This window comes from Triturus cristatus, chromosome 4_2 (assembly GCF_964204655.1).
Source record: "Triturus cristatus chromosome 4_2, aTriCri1.1, whole genome shotgun sequence".
In the NCBI taxonomy this organism is placed as follows: domain Eukaryota; kingdom Metazoa; phylum Chordata; class Amphibia; order Caudata; family Salamandridae; genus Triturus; species Triturus cristatus.
Genome location: NC_140586.1, coordinates 781,578,280 through 781,599,367, shown reverse-complemented (window position 1 = coordinate 781,599,367; position 21,088 = coordinate 781,578,280). Strand labels below are relative to the sequence as shown.

Sequence of the window (21,088 nt, the reverse complement as noted above, 5' to 3'; positions counted from 1 at the left end):
TATAGATGAAAATGAAACAATATTAATCATATAGCAGAGACTGTAGAAAGGAATATTAATCTTTACCATCAAAAATGGCATCTGTGAGTAACTCAAGAGGCCTAAACAGCAGCCATCTTGGAACAGCCCTCCACTCCTCCTGTATGCAAAATAGGTGACGTGTGCACTAGTTTATTTTTTCTACTGTGATAAATAATTCAATGTGTTTTAGGCAAAGAATGACTTGCATCGAGACTGAGCATGTCTATTTGTGTTTCTGTGATGGCACTGTAAGAAGGATTTCACATGGTAAAAGGAGCAGAGATAATATTAACTCTCAATGCTTGATTTTTATTTTAAAGCGGCCATTAGATTTATTATGTCACAGGCAGTCTCGGATCCGAAACAGAGCGGTCGACCTCGAAGCTGGGGAACCAGGTTCGAGTCTCTGCAGGGACTCTGAAGATCTAGGGACATCTTAAGGTTTTTGGGGGCCCTGGGCCAAACATATTTTGGGTGACCCTGTGCTGAACAGATTTTAATGTATTATCCTATTTTAACTCTTTCTCACCCTCTTTGACCAGGTCATTGACAGTGCACAGGCACACTCGTCCAGATTCTAAAGTCTTTTCATCTGATATACAGGGATAGTGACATGTTTTCGATGTTGTAACACAGCAACAGATCACCAATATTACTGCAAATAAACGCTGTGACTCACTCCCATTTCTCATATGTGAGGTCCTGTTTGGATCTAAAAAATTTTTTATGGATGTTGCATGAAATTCAAACGCAACATTTCGCTGCAAAATGTCTGTAATAGACTCACACACATCACTCACATTAAAAATAAATTAAAACTAAACAGTATTTAAACAATTTGTTTAATAATCATTCCAGGTCATCAGGACAAGAGTCTCTGCAGAACAGAGCTGGCTCTATCAGGGGGCCCCTCAAAGGATGGGGCCCTGGGCCAGAGCCCACTTTGCCCATGTCTTAAAACGTCTCTGTGAAGATCCTGTGATTCTGGGCAAATCGTTTAATCTCCCCGTGCCTCACAAAATGAATTCACTGTCTGTAATGCAACAGGTGCTCATGTAAAGCGCTCTGATACCTTCAGGTTGAGTTTGCGCTATTTAAAACTACCCCCACCCCAAAAAAATATAACCAAACAAATAAATATTCATAACTACATATTGTCGGTGATTTATTTTGTGATTCAGAACACTAGATGGTCCCCTTCAAAGAAGTAACCATCTTATTATCTAATATGAATATGCAAATCTGTGCTCGTTGTAATGAGGGCTCACATCCAGAATAATAATGCATTTAATTTCTTTCAGGGATGATCTTAGTAAGATGACCTACTCCACCTTGTGCATCAAAGAATGTCTCCGCCTCTACCCGCCAGTGCCATTTGTGGCCCGAAAGCTCGCCGCTCCAATGACGTTCTGCGATGGACGGACTCTACCTGCAGGTAACGTGTAGTAAAGATTCACCTTCATAGTGAACCTGAGGATATAGATAGTCCGGAAATAGCCAATGATACTAAAAACGGACTACATGGTTATGGTCTAAGAAGTAAACGCAATTTGCCAGGTAATGATTACCCTCCCAACCATAAACCACCAATGCCCTGCACTGCTAGTGCCCTCACACGCTTGCTTCGGAGCTTTACATTATGAGTCTGCATTGGCACGACTGGATCTTTCAAAGAAGCAATGTAAATAAATCCAGAGGAATGGAAAGTGGACCAAGGTGCAGTTAGTTCATGAATGTGGGATTAACTGTTTATCCCATGGCCTCTAGGTGCAGTAGGGGGCACAGATCTGATTCTGTGTTTTACGACTCACACATGTTGGCGTAGTTGATATCACAAATGACATCATAAATCATATAAATTATTACCTTATGTGATGCATTGACATTATTGATTACATCATCGAACTGCAAAGACTGGTTAAGCTACTCAGCAAACCCGATTTTTGTTTTTTTCCTTTGAAATGTTAGTTCATAAGCTGGTTTATGAAGCTCACGGTCCATCTGGTCTCTGCAGATTCCGTCATTTTTAAATCTCTTCCGGGGAGCCAGGCTGCACCCTGAGACTAGAAATAGTTTTCTTGTGCCGATAGTGGGCACCCTGGCTCGGTGTTTGCTCCTGGATCCACCCTCGGATTTGAAATTACAGAGTAGTCAGTGGCGGCTCCTCCATTATGGTGGAGGAGCGTCGCCCCACTGCTCGGCGAGCAGAGCAAAAAAAGAAAATGATAATACCAAGAGTTATCATTGTCCTTTTCTTTGCAGGTCTGGAAGCCAGGTCAGGTAGGGTGGGGCTAAGCTCCTCGCCATCAGAGCAGAGTGAGGAGTGGTTTGTACTCCTCTAAGTGCGCATGATGGTTTGACCAGCCCTCTTCGGTCGGCTAATCCGTCATGCTCACTTAGCATGTACTCCACTGGGCACAGCCAGGTGGAGAAAATGCCCAGGCCCCCAGGCTGCTCAGACCAATCATAACGTAGCTCATGCAGCGGTGTGATTGGCTGGGAGAGGCAGGGAGCCTGGATGCTTGCGGATGGAGAAGAGATGCCTGCGGCAGAGGCGGCAACAGGCACGTTTCTTTTTTATAATTTTTTCATCTCCCTCCCTCCCCCCCCCCCCCCATTCTGAGGCAGCCTCCACTGAGAGTAGTGTAAACTGCCACCCCAGGACATGGATGAAATTTCCTTTTTCTGTCCCCTTTGATACTTTTTGAACATTTTCTTTCAAACAATTTAGTTTGCAGTGTTCTCAGGGATGTCTCCTCCAAAGGTTTCAAGTTTAAATGTCACTGTGTTCAGACAAAGATGTTGCTCTCTGACCAACATGACTTCTGTCTCTGATGCCTTGTGCCCAGTCATGACCCTAAGTAGTGTGCAAAGTGTGTCCTTATGCACTCCAAGATGCAATGGATAGATCTTTTTATCTTTTTTTTTTTACATAAATATATTCATATTACATACATAGTATCAGTCTACATATAAGCATTTTTATACTTTTGAATAATAAACATCTAAAAACCATTGGTCTGTTGGACAACAGTTTATGTATTATGGAGATATTGCCGTATCTCAGTTAATTTGTTTTGGAGACGTCTCTGATATTACTTACTTTGTTGTTTACCTGCCCTCTTTCCTTACCCATAGCGCTCTTTCAGGGACCCTCTAGTTTTCCCTTATGCACTCCAAGGCCATGGAATAGACTCTTCACGGTGAGGCTTGGTAGGACCATCAGGCTTACTGCTGCTCCATACCAGGTCCCGCTCGAAGGCACTCTGTCTCTCCTTCAGTCAGCAAGCCCTCAAAGGACAAGAGTAGGTCCTCTAGAAAAAAGCACAAGCAGTGTCATAGGAAAGGTTTCTTAGTTCTCATGTGCTAACACCATTTCAGGGCTGCAGTTCCAGCTGGCAGCATTGCTCCCTGACCATGGCTTCTACATCCTCTTTCTCTATTTTGGTGGAGCTTGTTCTTGTGTTTGCTCCTTTTCTGCAGTTTCCAACCACTGGTGCTGACCACCCATCCATAGATTGCAGCTTATCCAAAGGCGACGTTGTTGTTCCTCTTCCACCACTTCACCCTGGCCCCCTCAGATGCACCTGTAGACCAAGAGAAGCTGCCTGGGCTCCCGACCAGGCTTCCAATGGCAGCCTTATCCCCAGTGCCAGTCAACACTGTTCAGCCTTCTCTTGATATATCTAAATCTGTCTATCTTTATGTGTGTGTGTGTGTGTGGGTGTGTGTGTGTGTGTGAATATGTGTATATATATGTGTGTGTGTGTGTGAATATGTGTATATATGTATGTGTGTGTGTATGTGTGTATATACATATATTATCTACTGGCGGTCGCCAGTAGATAGTTATAGTTAGGACCTATTTTCCATAGGAAATCCGCAACATTCTATTCCCAATAAGTCTGGCGCCGGTTGATGAATCCTCGCGAAATTGTCCAAACTTTTGGCCAGCTCCGCTCCGCTCCTACCCTGAAAGTTTGCAGGTGATCCGTGAAGCGGGGGCCGAGAAAAAAGGGGGGTCCCAAAACACGTTTTCCCCATGCAATTTCCCATAGAATCTGTTGTTGCAGCTACAGCCCTAAACGCTGAACGGAATGACACCAGATTTGGCAAAGAGGTAGTCCTCGGTTCAGACTCGTGTCTTTTGCATAAATGGTGTGAATCCGTTCAGTAGTTCCTGAGAAAATTAGAGTTAAAAGTACATATATATCTACCCTACCCGCACCGTACGCGCACCCTCCTCGAACCGAGCGCGCACCCTCCCGATCGCGCGCTGAATGCTAATTGGCTGTCGAGTGTCTGTCTACATTCGAAACCAGGAACTGTTAGCGGCCATTTTCTGCCTCAGTAGAAGCAAGGTTGAAGAAGCAAGGGGAATAAGTGTGTAAAACAAACAAAGGGGGCAGAGTGGAAATACTCTGACCCTCCAGAGGTGCTTAGGGGGTCCCAGAAGGACCCCCTGGGGCCCCCTTTTAAAAAAAACCAGCAAAATGCGCGCAGGGTCCGCGCATCCTATCGCGTTGGGTGCGCGGATTCTCTCGTGTTGGGTGCGCGGATGCAAGGAAAAAAAAATTGAAATTGTTGGGAGATAAAGATCAAGCTTAAGTGTTTTGTTCTTGAGTGGCTCTAAAAAGAGCCGTTGTGTTCATTGAGAGTTTTTGGTACTTATAAGTAAGTACCTGTACAGAGTCTAAAGTTGTTGAGGAAGACTCTGTTTCCTTCATCAGTAAAGTGTACCCCATCTCTCCTATACATCTCTTGCATATGAAAGCACAGATTGTTATTGTAAATGGATCCCATTCTATAGTCTCGGAGAAAAGCAGAAACAGATTTATTCACATGTTTCCTAGCTTTCTCAATCTGAGGACAAAAATTATCGGACCAGTTCCATTTCTGCCTTTGGCATATGTTAGAATACACAAAGGCAGTTTTGGGGAAAAGTTAAATCAGTTCTGCAAAGGTGTCCTTCATAAGCATTTCCAGACCTACCCCAGTCAAAGTGCCTAGGCCATTGCCACCACAGTGCACTATTATGAGGTCAGGGTGTTGGATTTGCATGAAGGATTTCTCCAATGGCATCAATTGGTGCCACTTTAACCCTCTCTGTCCAATCCATTAAATGTCTACATTTGCTCTTTGTGAATGCCTTTGTTTTCTGCATACCTTTGGCTCCAGAAAATATAGCTGTGTCCCACAATCCACACTCTAAGCATCTTGAAAGGAGGTCTGGATGCACTCAGATGGTCTCTGTAAATGAAATGGCAGTTTTGAAAGTAAGGTGTTTCTAAAATGGTGGCTAAGATGCAATTTTGAAAAAAGACAAGAAATCATTCGTTGTTTGACAACCTTCTACACTGAAAGGTAGGGTGTATATTTCTGTTTTTTAAACGCATGATTCTTATTGGTTAACAAAAAATGATTGTAAGGAAAATTATATATGATAAGCTGATATGCTGAAAAGTCAAGCACACTTGCTGTCATGATTAGCAACATTGTGTGCTGAACTTGTGACCTGTGTGATCAGTACAGTGTTCCCTGACCTGTTTCTATGGTAACGGGCAGAAGGCAGATTGGGGGAAGGGTTCACATTTATGTAATTTGGAAAGGGTTGAAATGTTTAACCAATAGAAATGTGTGTTTGCTTTTGAATTTATGTGTGAAGGAATGTGATTTGATGTTTATATGAATATGTGTGGAAAATGAGAGGGAAACTTTACCATTCTTTGGTTCTGCTGACAGGTGCACAGTGCAGAGATTCTGTATAAGAAAATCTGGTGTGTGACTGATGTCTGGTGTGTGACTGATATACTTCTTAATCTACAAAACAACTTGAAAGGTGTGTTATTTAATTGAGAGGGGATGTATGTAGACTATTTTGATTTTAATCAGACTAATGTATTTCTCCTGCTAAAGTGTAGGGATTACTTTTTTTCTCTACAATCTTATTGACAGTGTGTGTGCATGTAGAAACCATTCTGTGATAAGCATTTGTGTTTTTCATGTGTTTGTAGACAGGTAACTGTGCTGTGTTTATATTTTGGTAGAATTAGAAACCAGTCATTGTTTATGAATTTGTGAAATTAGTTATGTTTCTACACTAAAATGTACTACTCCTTCTAGATGAAGAAATGTGTTTTGGTATAGTGTAAGGGATAGTGTTGCTTGTCTAGAATCACACAGTGAGTCTGTGTGCATTTGGGAACCACTGTGAGAGAAGCATTTGGTAACATCGTGTATTTGCTGACAGATAACTGTTTTAAAACCTTTCTTGTCAAGTTTTAGTAGCATTAGAAGGCAGTTTTTGCTTATGCTTTGATTAAATGAGTCAGGGTTTGACTCTAAAGTGCAGTTCTGAAATATGTAGTTTGTGTGCATTCCCCTTACCTCTTCCACTGTAGTGAATGAGGTTTGGTAAGCTCCTAGGGACAGTGGTGCTTGTCTAGAATTACACTGTGAGTGTGTGTGCTTTTGGGAACCACTGTGAGAGAAGCATTTGGTAACATCATGTATTTGCTGACAGATAACTCTTTTAAAACCTGTCATGTTGTCAAGTTTTAGTAGCATTAGAAGCCAGTCTTTGCTTATGCATTGATAAAATGAGTCATGCTTTGACACTAATGTGTTGTAGTTTAATATGTAGATTGTGTGTAGTCTCCTTATCCCTTGCACAGTAGTGAATGAGTTTTGGTAAGCTGCTAGCAATAGTGGTGCTTGTCTAGAATCACACTGTGAGTGTGTGTGCATTTGGGAACCACTGTGAGAGAAGCATTTGGTAACATCATGTATTTTCTGACAGATAACTCTTTTAAAACCTGTCATGTTGTCAAGTTTTAGTAGCATTAGAAGCCAGTCTTTGCTTATGCGTTGATTAAATGAGTTAGGCTTTGACACAAAAGTGCAGTCCTGAAATATGTAGATTGTGTGCAGTTCCCTTACCACTTTCACAGTAGTGAATGAGTTTTGGTAAACTCCTAGGGATAGTGGTTGTTGTCTAGAATCACACTGTGAGTCTGTGTGCATTTGGGACCACTGTGAGAGAAGCATTTGGTAACATCATGTATTTACTGACAGATAACTGTTTTAAAACCTGTCATGTTGTCAAGTTTTAGTAGCATTAGAAGCCAGTCTTTGCTTATGCATTGATAAAATGAGTCACGCTTTGACACTAATGTGCTGTACTTTAATATGTAGATTGTGTGTAGTCTCCTTATCCCTTGCACAGTAGTGAATGAGTTTTGGTAAGCTGCTAGGGATAGTGTTGCTTGTCTAGAATCACACTGTGAGTCTGTGTGCATTTGGGAACCACTGTGAGAGAAGCATTTGGTAACATCCTGTATTTGCTGCCAGATAACTGTTTTAAAGCCTGTCTTGTTGTCAAGTTTTAGCAGCATTAGAAGGCAGTTTTTGCTTATGCTTTGATTAAATGAGTCAGGCTTTGACTTAAAAGTGCAGTCCTGAAATATGTAGATTGTGTGCAGTTCCCTTTCCACTTCCACTGTAGTGAATGAGTTTTGGTAAACTCCTAGGGATAGTGGTGCTTGTCTAGAATCACACTGAGTGTGTGTGCATTTGGGAACCACTGTGAGAGAAGCATTTGGTAACATCGTGTATTTTCTGACAGATAACTCTTTTAAAAACGGTCATGTTGTCAAGTTTTAGTAGCATTAGAAGCCAGTCTTTGCTTATGCGTTGATTAAATGAGTTAGGCTTTGACACAAAAGTGCAGTCCTGAAATATGTAGATTGTGTGCAGTTCCCTTACCACTTCCACAGTAGTGAATGAGTTTTGGTAAACTCCTAGGGATAGTGGTTGTTGTCTAGAATCACACTGTGAGTCTGTGTGCATTTGGGAACCACTGTAAGAGAAGCATTTGGTAACATCGTGTATTTGCTGACAGATAACTGTTTTAACCCCTTCAGTGCCCATGACGAGCTGGACTCGTCATGGGCCGCGGTTGCGCTGTGCCCATGACGAGTCCAGCTCGTCATAGACCTCGCCCGCTAATGCAACGGCCGGCACAGGGCGGGGAAAGGGGCGGGCACTGAAGGGGTTAAAACCTGTCATGTTGTCAAGTTTTAGTAGCATTATAAGCCAGTTTTTGCTTATGCATTGATAAAATGAGTCACGCTTTGACACTAATGTGCTGTACTTTAATATGTAGATTGTGTGTAGTCTCCTTACCCCTTGCACAGAAGTGAATGAGTTTTGGTAAGGTGCTAGGGATAGTGTTGCTTGTCTAGAATCACACTGTGAGTCTGTGTGCATTTGGGAACCACTGTGAGAGAAGCATTTGGTAACATCGTGTATTTGCTGCCAGATAACTGTTTTAAAACCTGTCTTGTTGTCAAGTTTTAGTAGCATTAGAAGGCAGTTTTTGCTTATGCTTTGATTAAATGAGTCAGGCTTTGACTTAAAAGTGCAGTCCTGAAATATGTAGATTGTGTGCAGTTCCCTTACCACTTCCACTGTAGTGAATGAGTTTTGGTAAACTCCTAGGGATAGTGGTGCTTGTCTAGAATCACACTGTGAGTGTGTGTGCATTTGGGAACCACTGTGAGATAAGCATTTGGAAACATCGTGTATTTTCTGACAGATAACTCTTTTAAAACCTGTCATGTTGTCAAGTTTTAGTAGCATTAGACGCCAGTTTTTGCTAATGCGTTGGTTAAATGAGTTAGGCTTTGACACAAAAGTGCAGTCCTGAAATATGTAGATTGTGTGCAGTTCCCTTACCACTTTCACAGTAGTGAATGAGTTTTGGTAAACTCCTAGGGATAGTGGTTGTTGTCTAGAATCACACTGTGAGTCTGTGTGCATTTGGGACCACTGTGAGAGAAGCATTTGGTAACATCGTGTATTTGCTGACAGATAACTGTTTTAACACCTGTCATGTTGTCAAGTTTTAGTAGCATTAGAAGCCAGTCTTTGCTTATGCATTGATAAAATGAGTCATGCTTTGACACTAAAGTGCAGTACTTAAATATTTAGATTGTCTTTAGTCTCCTTATCCCTTGCACAGTAGTGAATGAGTTTTGGTAAGCTGCTAGGGATAGTGTTGTTTGTCGAGAATCACACTGTGAGTCTGTGTGCATTTGGGAACCACTGTGAGAGAAGCATTTGGTAACATCGTGTATTTGCTGCCAGATAACTGTTTTAAAACCTGTCTTGTTGTCAAGTTTTAGTAGCATTAGAAGGCAGTTTTTGCTTATGCTTTGATTAATTGAGTCAGGCTTTGACTTAAAAGTGCAGTCCTGAAATATGTAGGTTGTGTGCAGTTCCCTTACCACTTCCACTGTAGTGAATGAGTTTTGGTAAACTCCTAGGGATAGTGGTTGTTGTCTAGAATCACACTGTGAGTGTGTGTGCATTTGGGAACCACTGTGAGAGAAGCATTTGGAAACATCGTGTATTTTCTGACAGATAACTCTTTTGAAACCTGTCATGTTGTCAAGTTTTAGTAGCATTAGAAGCCAGTTTTTGCTTATGCGTTGGTTAAATGAGTTAGGCTTTGACACAAAAGTGCAGTCCTGAAATATGTAGATTGTGTGCAGTTCCCTTACCACTTTCACAGTAGTGAATGAGTTTTGGTAAACTCCTAGGGATAGTGGTTGTTGTCTAGAATCACACTGTGAGTCTGTGTGCATTTGGGAACCACTGTGAGAGAAGAATTTGGTAACATTGTGTATTTGCTGACAGATAACTCTTTTAAAACAGGTCATGTTGTCAAGTTTTAGTCGCATTAGAAGCTAGTCTATGCATATGCATTGATAAAATGAGTCAGGGATTGACACTAAGGTGCAGTACCATGTACTATTCTCTTCACTGCGCCAGAACTGAAAATTTAAAAGTTTTACCCAGGCACTGTCCTAGCAGTAGTCTGATGATTTAGTCAATTTCTAAGTACTTATGTTGTGAACCATACATTACCACATAGACTGCTTCAAATGTCTATGCAGTATCCATACACTTCCAGGAAACATCCTGTCACTCCCTTTGCACTCCTCTAGTGACCCATTCAGTACCAAGTACTAATCCATTCACTGTGCCAAAAGCCAACCACTTATAAATTAACCCAGGCACTCTCCTTGCTGTACTCTAAACATTCAGTCAGTACCCAAGTACTCATGCAGTGAGCCAGGCCTTACCACATAGACTGCTTCAAATGCCTATTCACTACGCATGCAGTCCTCTAACCACCTACACAGTTGTTTTTCACACCTTCAATTCCCTAGTCAGTATCCATACACTTCCAGGAAACACCCTGTCACTCCCTTTGCACTCCTCTAGTGACTCATTCAGCCCCATGTACTAATCCATTCACTGTGCCAAAACCCAAACACTTATAAATGCACCAAGGCACTCTCCTTGCAGTACTCTAATGATTCAGTCACTGCCTAAGTATTCATGCACTGAGCCAGGCCTTAGCACATGGACTGCTTCAAACCCCTATCCACTATGCATGCAGTCTTCTAACCACCTAGACAGTTATCTTTCACACATTCAATTCCCTAGTCAGTATCCATACAGTCCAGCAAACATCCCGTCACTCCCTTTGCACTCCTCTAGTGATCCATTCAGTACCAAGTACTAATCCATTCCTTGCGCCAAAAGCCAACCACTTATAAATTCACCCAGGCGCTCTCCTTTCTGTACTCTAATCATTCAGTCAGTACCCAAGTACTCATGCAGTGAGCCAGGCCTTAGCACATGGACTGCTTCAAATGCCTATCCAGTATGCATGCAGTCCTCTAACCACCTACACAGTTGTCTTTCACACCTTCAATTCCCCAGTTAGTATTCATACACTTCTAGCAAACACCCTGTTACTCACCCAGTGTGTCTCCTTATAGTACTGTAATCATTCAGTCAGTTAGCATGTAGTCTTTTAGGGCCTCATGTAGGTAGCCAAATACCGGTCGGTAACGGCCGATTTTCGGTAATTATACCGTTACCGACCGGTATTTTGGCTATTGGTATGTAGGGGGACAGATTTTGGTTTCGGAATTTACCGAATCGGTAAAATTACCGATTCGGTAATAATACCGAATCGGTAATGTTACCGAATCGGTAACTTTTCCGAATCGGTAATTTTACCGATTCGGTAAATTCCGAAACCAAAATCGAGATGTAGGGGGAGTGTGTGGGTGTGTTTAAGAGTCGGTATTTACCACCAACTTATAGTTGGTGGTAAATAATTAATGTATGTGTTCATGCATTTCTAAGCGCGTAGCAGTGCGCAATGTGGCATACATACATGCCCTTAGGGCATGTATGTGTGCCACATGTGCACACATGGCCGAATCAGGGGTGCAACAGGGTGTCAATGTGACACCCTGCCACCCTTGCATGTGTTCCCCCCATTACCGAATCGGTATTTACCGATTCGGTAATGAGGCATACCTTCCCATCAATGGGAAGGTATGCCTCATTACCGATTCGGTAAATACCGATTCGGTAATTACCGAATTGTAACGAATCGGTAAAAAATACCGACTCATTACCTACATACGAGTTACCACTTCTAAAATACCGATTCGGTATCGTTCGGTATTTTAGAAGTGGTAACTGGTATGCTACCTACATGAGGCCCTTAGTGAGGTAGGTTTAGGGCATGAACTGCTTCAAAGTAGTATGCACTATGCATTTAGGGCCTCATGTAGGTAGCCAAATACCGGTCGGTAACGGACGATTTTCGGTAATTATACCGTTACCGACCGGTATTTTGGCTTTCGGTATGTAGGGGGTGAATTTCTGTATTCGGAATTTACCGAATCGGTAAAATTACCGAATCGGTAATTTTACCGATTTGGTAAATTCCGAATACAGAAATCAGATGTAGGGGGACTGTGTGGGTGTTGTTAGGAGTCGGTATTTACCACCAACTAATAGTTGGCGGTAAATAATGTATGGATGAGGAAAAGCATTTAAAAGCGCTTAGAAGTGTGCACATGTGGCAGACATACATGCCCTTAGGGCATGTATGTGTGCCACATGTGCACACATGGCCGAATCAGGGGTGCAACAGGGTGTCAATGTGACACCCTGCCACCCTTGCATGTTCTCCCCCTTTACCGAATCGGTATTTACCGATTCGGTAATGAGGCATACCTTCCCCTCAATGGGAAGGTATGCCTCATTACCGAATCGGTAAATACCGATTCGGTAATTACCGAATTTTAACGAATCGGTAAAAATTACCGACTCATTACCTACATACGAGTTACCACTTCTTAAATGCCGATTCGGTAACGTTCGGTATTTAAGAAGTGGTAACTTGTATGCTACCTACATGAGGCCCTTAGTGTTTTAACCATCGTCACACTTGTGGTTCAGGGCTATAGTTTTTTAGTCAGTTTTTATATAAAATGTGTTTGTACAGTAATGGAATAGTATAAATTTGAAAGTTATTAATATACATTTATTTGTGATTCTTTTTTACAGATACTGTTTTTTAATGTTAAAATAGAGAAATCATGCCAGAAAAAAAGAAAAAGAAAACAACAGAGACAGGAGGATTATTTGAAGAAACATCAACCACAAGTATTGAATGTACAAGATAATGTGGCTAATAGGAAAAAATCTTCTGGTAAGATCACAAAGCAATTTATTAAAAATGTTTGTAGGAGCAAACAGAATGTAGATAATGCTGGAACTACTGAGAATTCTTCAAGTAAGAAAAAAATTCAAAATAAGAGGAAAAGTAAAAAAGCAAATGGTCAGTCAAAGGAAATAAAGTATGGTAAAAGAAGGCAAAATCAGTATAAGGAATTACGCAAAAAATATTTTACAAGAGAGTAGTGCATAATTTGCTGAAAGATGTGAAGAAATATAAAAAGAGAGCTTTATTTTATAAAAAAGAAGAAGCATATTGAAAACATTGTGGAAAAGGCTTTTGAAGTAAAAAGGAAACTGTTTATTTTAGTGTTAAACCGAATTCGATCACTAGATAAACCAATCCATGTAATTAAGGCCAACAGTAGGAGGAAAAGAGTTATTAATTAAAAAAAACTTTGTGATGTTTTTTTGGGAAAATGGAAACACAGTTCCTGTTCAGAGCCTTTTTTAACGAAGAGAGTTATTCACTGAGCGAAAAATTATTGTATGCAGTTGACACCAGTGGTAGAGGTTATGAGGTTAGCCACGGTTGTCCAATTGAGAAAGATAAAATGGTTGAAAGAAATGCAGAAGAAGTGATAGCTGATGAAGGTTTAGGGAGACGTGCGAAAAACCCTGTGTATACTTGGGATTGCAGTGGTGTTTGCAGTGTATGGCAGGAATCTATTGAAAAATTATGTAGTTTTTTACGAGCCTATACTAAAAAAGGTGTAAAACAAAAGATTAAGGTGTTGCAAGGACTAGACCCTTGCAGAGTGCGAAAACATACTGGTTTGCAAGGTCATTCTCTGGCTTGTCTTTCTAGGAAAGTTTGCCAAAGTGTTTTTCACCATTTCAGAATGCTGGCAGTACATCATACTCAAATGCGGAAGTTAGTGAGAAGGTTGTATTATGCAAAAAGTTCAGCACTAAAGTTAAGTGAGTTGAACAGTGCTCTTTTGCGTCGGTCAGTATCACATGTGAAGCAGGTCTGTGATGATATTGAGTTTTGTTACTTTGGTCCTCAGCAAGAAAGTGAAGAAACTGACACATTAGTAGAACAAAATGTTGAAGACAATGTACAACCCGTAATTACAGAAAAATTTGATGATGAAATCACAAAGTTTAAGGTAATTTCAGGTGAAAGACCAAATGTGTCTTGTATTTGTTGTCGGCGAAGTTACTATGAAAATCAGACTAGGGGTGTCAATCTGTATTTAAAACGTGAAATAGAAGATAATGATAAGTGGATGGAATTTGCAAATTATTTGCTGGTAGAGGATTGTTTTGATTTGGGATGTGAGCAGCGTATTTGCAAATATTGTTATAACAAATTAGATGAGAATAAAATGCATGCTAGAGCTGTTCATAATAATCTAGAGTTGGTTGCTATTCCTCCAGAGCTGATAGATTTAAATACGTATGAGTCTATTCTCATACAATGTGTTCATCTGTTTCAGGCTATTGTTCGTATGGAGCCCAAAACAGGTAAATTACCTCCATCAGAGTTGCAAAGAGGATTGAAAGGAAGAGTTGTGTATTTACTGTTAGATTTAAGGAAAAATATTGAAACTATTGGTGTAGACCATGCAGAAAATGAGCCACTAGTCATTCTAGTTAATGGTGTTCCTACTAAGAATAAGAAAATTTGGCAAGAGTTAGTGGATGTTAGAAAAGTGCAAAAAGCATCATTGTATCTGTTAAAAAATAATGAGTACTATAGAAATGTGTTTGTAGGAGAAGAAGAAATAGATTTAGCAGAAGATACTGAAACATTAAGTGGACAAATAGAAAAAGTGGACATGTCCAGATGTGAAGAAATCTATGAACATTACAGTGTACATCCACTTCATTCCAAAGAGGTGATGGGGAATACAATTGAGTTGTTTCAAATGAAAAAAGCAATAGGAAGTCCAACAGGAAAAGGTGGACGATATGATGAACGTCCTGTGCAGATTCCTGCACCTGAATATCGGACAACAAGATTATATGCAGAAGATCCAAGATTTCGACAATGTATCCCTTATATGCTTCATCTTCTGTTTGAAAGTGACTTGTCTGGACTTTCATATGCAGTAAATCACATTTTAAAAACTGGAATGCATTTTCAAAATGTAACTGCAAAGGATTTTATGGATAAAGTGCATCAGAGAAATGATCATTTAGAATCTCAGTTGATTAATCTGATGACATGTCAGCGTGGGACTAATGAATATTGGTACCGTCGACATGGAGAACTGAAATGTATGCTACAGAACTTGGGAACTCCTACATGGTTTGTTACACTAAGCTGTGCTGAGTATGCTTGGAATGATTTACTTGAATTTGTTCGAGAGGCAAATTCCAATATAAAAAATATTGAATACAAGACACCTGGAGAATTGTGCTCTTTGGATCCTGTCAATGTATGCAGATATTTCAATCATAGATTTGAAGCTATGATGTCTTTCATCTGCAATAAAAAGAATCCTCCTCTTGGAGAAGTTGTGGATTTCTTTTGGAGAAAGGAGTATCAAGCAAGAGGTGCTCCTCACATACATATGTTGTTATGGGTCAAGGACGCCCCCAAATTTGGAACAGATGCAGATGAAACAGTTTTGTCTTTCATTGAAGATTATGCTACATGTGCTCTTCCAAAAAGCAGAGAAGATAAAAACTTAAAACAACAAGTCTTACGATTTCAAAGCCACAGGTGTGGAAAATACTGTTGACGAAAGTACAAGTCAAAGGATAAGTTCTATACCAAATGTCGTTTTGGATTTCCACATCCTGGATTATCCAAAGGAAGAGTGAACAGTTTTATGTCAGCTGTGCGACATACCATCATAAGAAAGTCTCAGAAAAACACCTACAACTTAAGAAGAAGCGAAGAATCAAAATACATAAATGACTACAATCCAGTTATTTTATCCATGTGGAATGGTAACATGGATATTCAGTATGTTGCTGACAATTCCATTGCTGTTGCTCGATATGTAACGTCTTACATTACTAAATCAGAAAAGACTGAATTGAAAGAAATGTGGGAAGAGATTTCTCACGAGAAGACTCTAAGTAAGAAATTGTACAGTTTCAGTTTGAAGATGTTATCGCATCGTGAAATTGGAGCATATGAATGTTCAGATTGGTTTTCATCTGCAAGTCTATATTCCAAAAGTAGAAGAATCATTTGGGTGAGTCTAGGTCTTGCAGGAATGCGAAATCGGGTACTGAAATCTGTTCAAGAAATTGAATATTTAGCAGAAAATGAACCAGAAAGTACAGATATTTTGAAAACGAATATGTTGGACACATACCATCCAAATATAAGTCATCATCTTGAGAACATGTGTCTCTATGAAGTGCTGCAAAACTACACTTTTAAACAGAATACTACAGAGAACATCAACGATGGAAAATATGGAGTGATTGGTTCCGAAGGATGTCTGGTGAAACAAAGGAAAGGAAATTTAATTAATTACAGGAAACTGAGTTGCGACACTGCTGACAAAAAGGAATTTTACTATTTAGCCCTTTTGCAAATGTTCAAACCATGGCGTTCAGAACTGGAATTACTTGGAGATTTTCCCAGCTATGAAGAATCATTTAATGCTTCTAAAGATAGCATACAATGCAGTGCTTTCGCAAATTATGTCAAAATGTTGAATGATTAAATTGATCAAGAAGCTACAATTGCAGCTGAGATTGCTAGAGACAGTTCTCAAGACAGTCAAAGTTCTGCTGCACTGAGTCAAGATCCACTAGGACAACCAATTGTTGAAAATGAAGCAGCGATTGCAATGAATGAGGTGGAAACAGCAATGTATCAAGCTCAAGAAGATGCAATACAGTTAGGAAACTTGGAAGAGCAACTAAATGTTGAACAGAAACAAATATATCAGCAAGTGAAAGAGCAGATTGGCCATGGATTACTTCATGAAAAGAGAGGGTGCTCATGTACATCATTTCAACCTTTCCGAATGTATGTGAGTGGTCAAGCTGGAACAGGAAAAAGTTTTTTAATTAAAGTAATTATACAAGTTATCTGCACAAAACAACTGATTTGCATTTGTCTTGTGTTGTCACTGCTCCACCTGGGTTGGCAGCACATAACATTAAAGGAATTACTTTACATTGTTCACTAATGCTGCCAGTAGAGCATGAGAACAAATTGGAATACCACAAGCTATCTGGAGAAGCTTGTTGTGAAGTTTCAAGAGTCCTGAAGAAAATGAAACTTCTCATTATTGATGAGGTGAGCATGGTCTCAAACTTGATGCTTGCCTTTGTGCATTTAAGAATGCAGCAAATTCTTAAAACAGAGTATGACGTGTTATTTGGAGGAAAACACGTCATAGTTTTTGGAGATCTACTGCAGCTGACTCCGGTAAAAGGACAACCGGTATTTAAAACACTTGCCCATGGACATACCAGAAAGTCTCTTGGCAGTGTTGGTAATGGAACATTTGGAGATATTTTGAATACAAAGAACTGACAACAAATATGCGACAGGCAAAGGATGCTGAATATGGAAATATTTTTCAAGATATAAGAATTGGAATTCTTTCAAAAGAAGGCAAAGAAGCTTTGGAGAGTTGATTACTTTGCAATGTCTTTCCAAATGAAAATGCAGTTCCTGCAAAAGTGTACGTGGAAATTGCTAAAAATAAGTCAGTGATTTGCTTAATGCCAACACTGCGCGAGTGTTCCATATTCAATGAAGAATTATTGAAACTGGAAAATGAAGAAATTGTAAACATGGAAGCCATTGATAAAATACTGCATGAAGGAATCACTATTATTTTGACGGGAAAGTTGAGATCAAAACTGGATTGTTTAGAAAAAAAAATATCTAAAACTGCTGGTTTAGAAAAGACACTATATGCGTGTGTAAACTGTCAGGTAATTTTAAGATGTAGTTTGGATGTAGAGAAAGGTTTAGTTAATGGTGCAATGCATCAGATTGATGAAGTTAAAGAAATTGGTCGTTGTTCAGTTCGTTTTTTGCTTGTTAAAGATTTATATGTCCGTAGGAAACAATTTCCATTTTCTCTGGCATATGCAGTGACTAGTCATAAATCTCAAGGATTAAGTGTAGACAGTGCATTGGTGAACATTGGATCTACCGTATTTAAAGAGGGTATGGCATATGTTGCTTTGTCGCGAGTCAGAACATTATCTGGTTTGTTTTAGATTGATTTTGATGAGACAAAGATTACTGCAGATGCAAACTGTGTAAAAGAGTATAATAGGTTAAGAAGGGTGTATGCTCCAAATTTAGGTCAATATCCTGTATTTGAAAAGCATGTGGTTGGTCGAAAAAGAAGGTTAGAGAATATCTGTTCTGAAGGTGTCAAGAAGGGAAAAGAACAAGATAATGTTGTGATTGCAGGTAAAAATAAATTGGACACTGTTGGAGAGATTGTTGGTTATCAGTTTGAAAATAGTTCTGGTGTCAACTGCTATTCTAATGTAGTGGTTAATGTTATCTTTTATCTGGAAGGTTTGCAAGAACAAATTATTCAAAATCGGGAGAAAAAAAAATTGTTCTCTGTTGCATTCTGTTTATGAAAAATTGACAACAGATAGAAGTAAAATACAATCTGTTTCAGATGTTCATAGTCTTTTGGATGTGTGTTCTGGTTCTACACAATTTACACAAAATATCCAACAAGACGCTCAGGAATTTTTTATGTATATGCTTACCATTTTTTAAAACGAAGGTGTAGAAATAGAAAATATTTTTGGCCTGTCTTACAAATGGGAACATTATTGTGAAAATTGCATGCATACATGTAGCACCAATGTAGACACTGAGAGATTTCTGAATTTAACATTACCAGACTGTAAATCAGTGTCTTTCAATAAATTAGTTAAAGGTGCAATTCAAAACACGGAGTGTAGCCAATGTAAATCAGAAATGTTATCCACATTATTCTGAACAAAATATGGAAAATACATACTTTTAATGATGCAACGTTGTACAGCTGACGGAAGAAAACTGGATACTTTAATTAAGCAATTTGTAGCAGCACAACTATCAATATCAGGAAGGACTTTTGTAGCAATTGCAATAATTTTCCATGATGGTCCTTCCACAACATCTGGACATTACACTGCCTATCTAAAATGTGACAAAGGCTGGAAACTTTGTAATGATGCCCAGTTGGTTTTCAAACAATTACCAAATTCCTACCTAATATTTTTAAAGGCAAAGTTTTAGGAAGATAATTCACTCTCTGAGGAATTTATTATTATAATTTAATAGGAATACCATTGGACAATTTCCATAAAGAAGGAGTGCAAAAATACCATTTGGCCTCAAGGAAAGGTATATTTTTGAATTATGGACTTTTTCGTGCTCATTGACTCGGTGAATATTTTTAAGCGACAACATTTACAGTTTTTATAAGTTAAAGTTATAAAATTGTGTAAGCTGTAAGCATTTCATATATGTGTGAGTTGTATTTGCTGGTAATTTACTGAGAATAGTATGTTGGGTTTTTTTTAACAATCTTTCTGATTGTTTTTTTTTTGTCCGCTGATAAGTGATGAGTACGATTGAAATCACTATTTCTAGTGAAATTGAATATATTCTGAGAACAGCAAAAAAGGCAAACAAATTACTTTGTGGAAATTATGCTGTGTTGTAAAAAATGTATTATTACATGTTATAATTTTTTTTTTCTTTTCTTTCACAGATCCAAATTTTAAAATAAGCAATTTATATGAATTTAGATTGCAATGTAAATCTGAAAAAAATGTATACCATTTTTTATTCCTATTATTGTGAAGGTAAGTTTAACGAAGTCTCAATATGCAGAATGAGGAGGTCTGCAAGAAGCTACAAAGTTGAAACACGTTTCTAAAAACACTCTGTTTATACCTATGTAGTTTTGAAATCTGACCATAATCAGATATCATGTGACCTGCAAAAAAAGAGATTTGAGGGGTTCATAATATTTCCCATTGTACCTCTTAAAGGACCGCAATCATTTCAATCATTCTTCTTTGAACATCTTTGCAGACAAAACTCTGTGCTTACCTTCTATCATTCTCAAGGAATTTTAAAACCGGAAATATGTCACTTTTTGTAACATAGTTATTGCGCAAGACACTCTTTTATATTTACAAAGAGAGGAAAAGGCACTCTGTGTACTTTTTCTACTCCATGTAAATACAACCTCATCATGCACACCACTTTGCGTTGAAAGGGTGTTCTATAAGTGTTGTTGTGCATGATTGCACTGAATACTCATAGAACAAGATACATCTCTAGATTTATCAGAAATCATAAATCTCGATATGTATGTGAATGCTGCACCATTCTAAAATTGGTGTAGGAAAGCACAATAAGGAGAATTATTTTTATCTCTCCACATTTTTATATCTTCAATGCATGCTAAAATGTTCAGCATACATTGAAGGAGAAAAATGCATTTTCTCATTGTTTTTGTGCAGGAAGGTGTGTCTTCCTGCAGAAAAACAAACAGCACATGACACGGATATCCTTGCACTATGGTGCAAGGGTGCGTGTGTCACCACATGGTTGCAGTTTAAGCAGCCGTGCAGAGAGAAGCATAGATTTAAAACATATTTATGTACATATGTTGCATCCCTGTGCTTCGGAAGTACTACAGCACACTGCAGTTAAAGAGGTTACTGTGTGATGCTGCAGCACTTCCTCATAGTTCTGCACTTATACATTCACGCTACTAATGCATTCATTCAATTAGTCAATTACGTACTACACATACATTCATCTAAACTTTCACACACTTAGAAAGAAATTTAGCTCTTTTTTTAAACCAGGAAAGTTAGTTCTTAGAAGAACTTTTTTTTTTCTTCTTCTTTTATATATTTTTTTTGGTTTTTAGGTCTCGGCTCGAAGGCTGCGCTTGCGCAGTCTCGCTCAGAGATTTAATGTTAGGAGTGGGGCTTTAACCCGCCCCTTTTTTTTACCTCTTCTCCATTGGCTGGCCTCTGAAATACTGGTCAGCCATTGGAGAAGAGCATTGTCTCTCCAAACAAGCCCCGTCTTTTTCGGATTCGGGGGCGTGTTTTTTACTTTCTTTCTCTCCTCTGGAATGTAAACATTCCAGTCAATGGCAAGAGGAGAGAAAGAAAAACACGCCCCCGAATCCGAAAACGCCGCTGCGTTTCTCCGAGGCATTTCTGCTTGACCTCGGAGAAAGGCGGTGGTGTCTCCGTATGTTTCTATGTATTGGGTAGTTTAGTGTGGTTTATAAACATTCGCAGCCTATTTTCTGGTGCGGTTTAAAGGCCTTTGTGAGGGCTGCACGCACGCTAGGGGCTGCCTTTGTTTTCTGTAGTCAGTTTGCACGTGAGAGCTGCAGAGCCTCCGTCAGCACAGCTGGTTGTGAGAATCCAAGATCGTCTCGTGAGGACTGGGTGGAGGCTTTTCGGCACTGAATGGATGGGGGCTTCAAACTAGTTTGGGGGTGTACGGAGTGGGGCCAGTGTGCAGGTT

At 39.4% G+C, this 21,088-nt stretch overlaps 1 protein-coding gene across 1 annotated transcript in view; it reads left to right on the top strand.

Annotated features, from left to right (window-relative positions):
- The window catches only part of LOC146835039 (cytochrome P450 4B1-like), a 393,192-nt gene that overhangs the window by 292,438 nt on the left and 79,666 nt on the right, over window positions 1-21,088 (top strand). Inside the window, exon 9 of the mRNA XM_085602700.1 lies at window positions 1,323-1,456. Within this exon, the coding sequence (XP_085458826.1) occupies window positions 1,323-1,456 (134 nt within the window). The remainder of the gene's footprint in view (window positions 1-1,322; window positions 1,457-21,088) is intronic.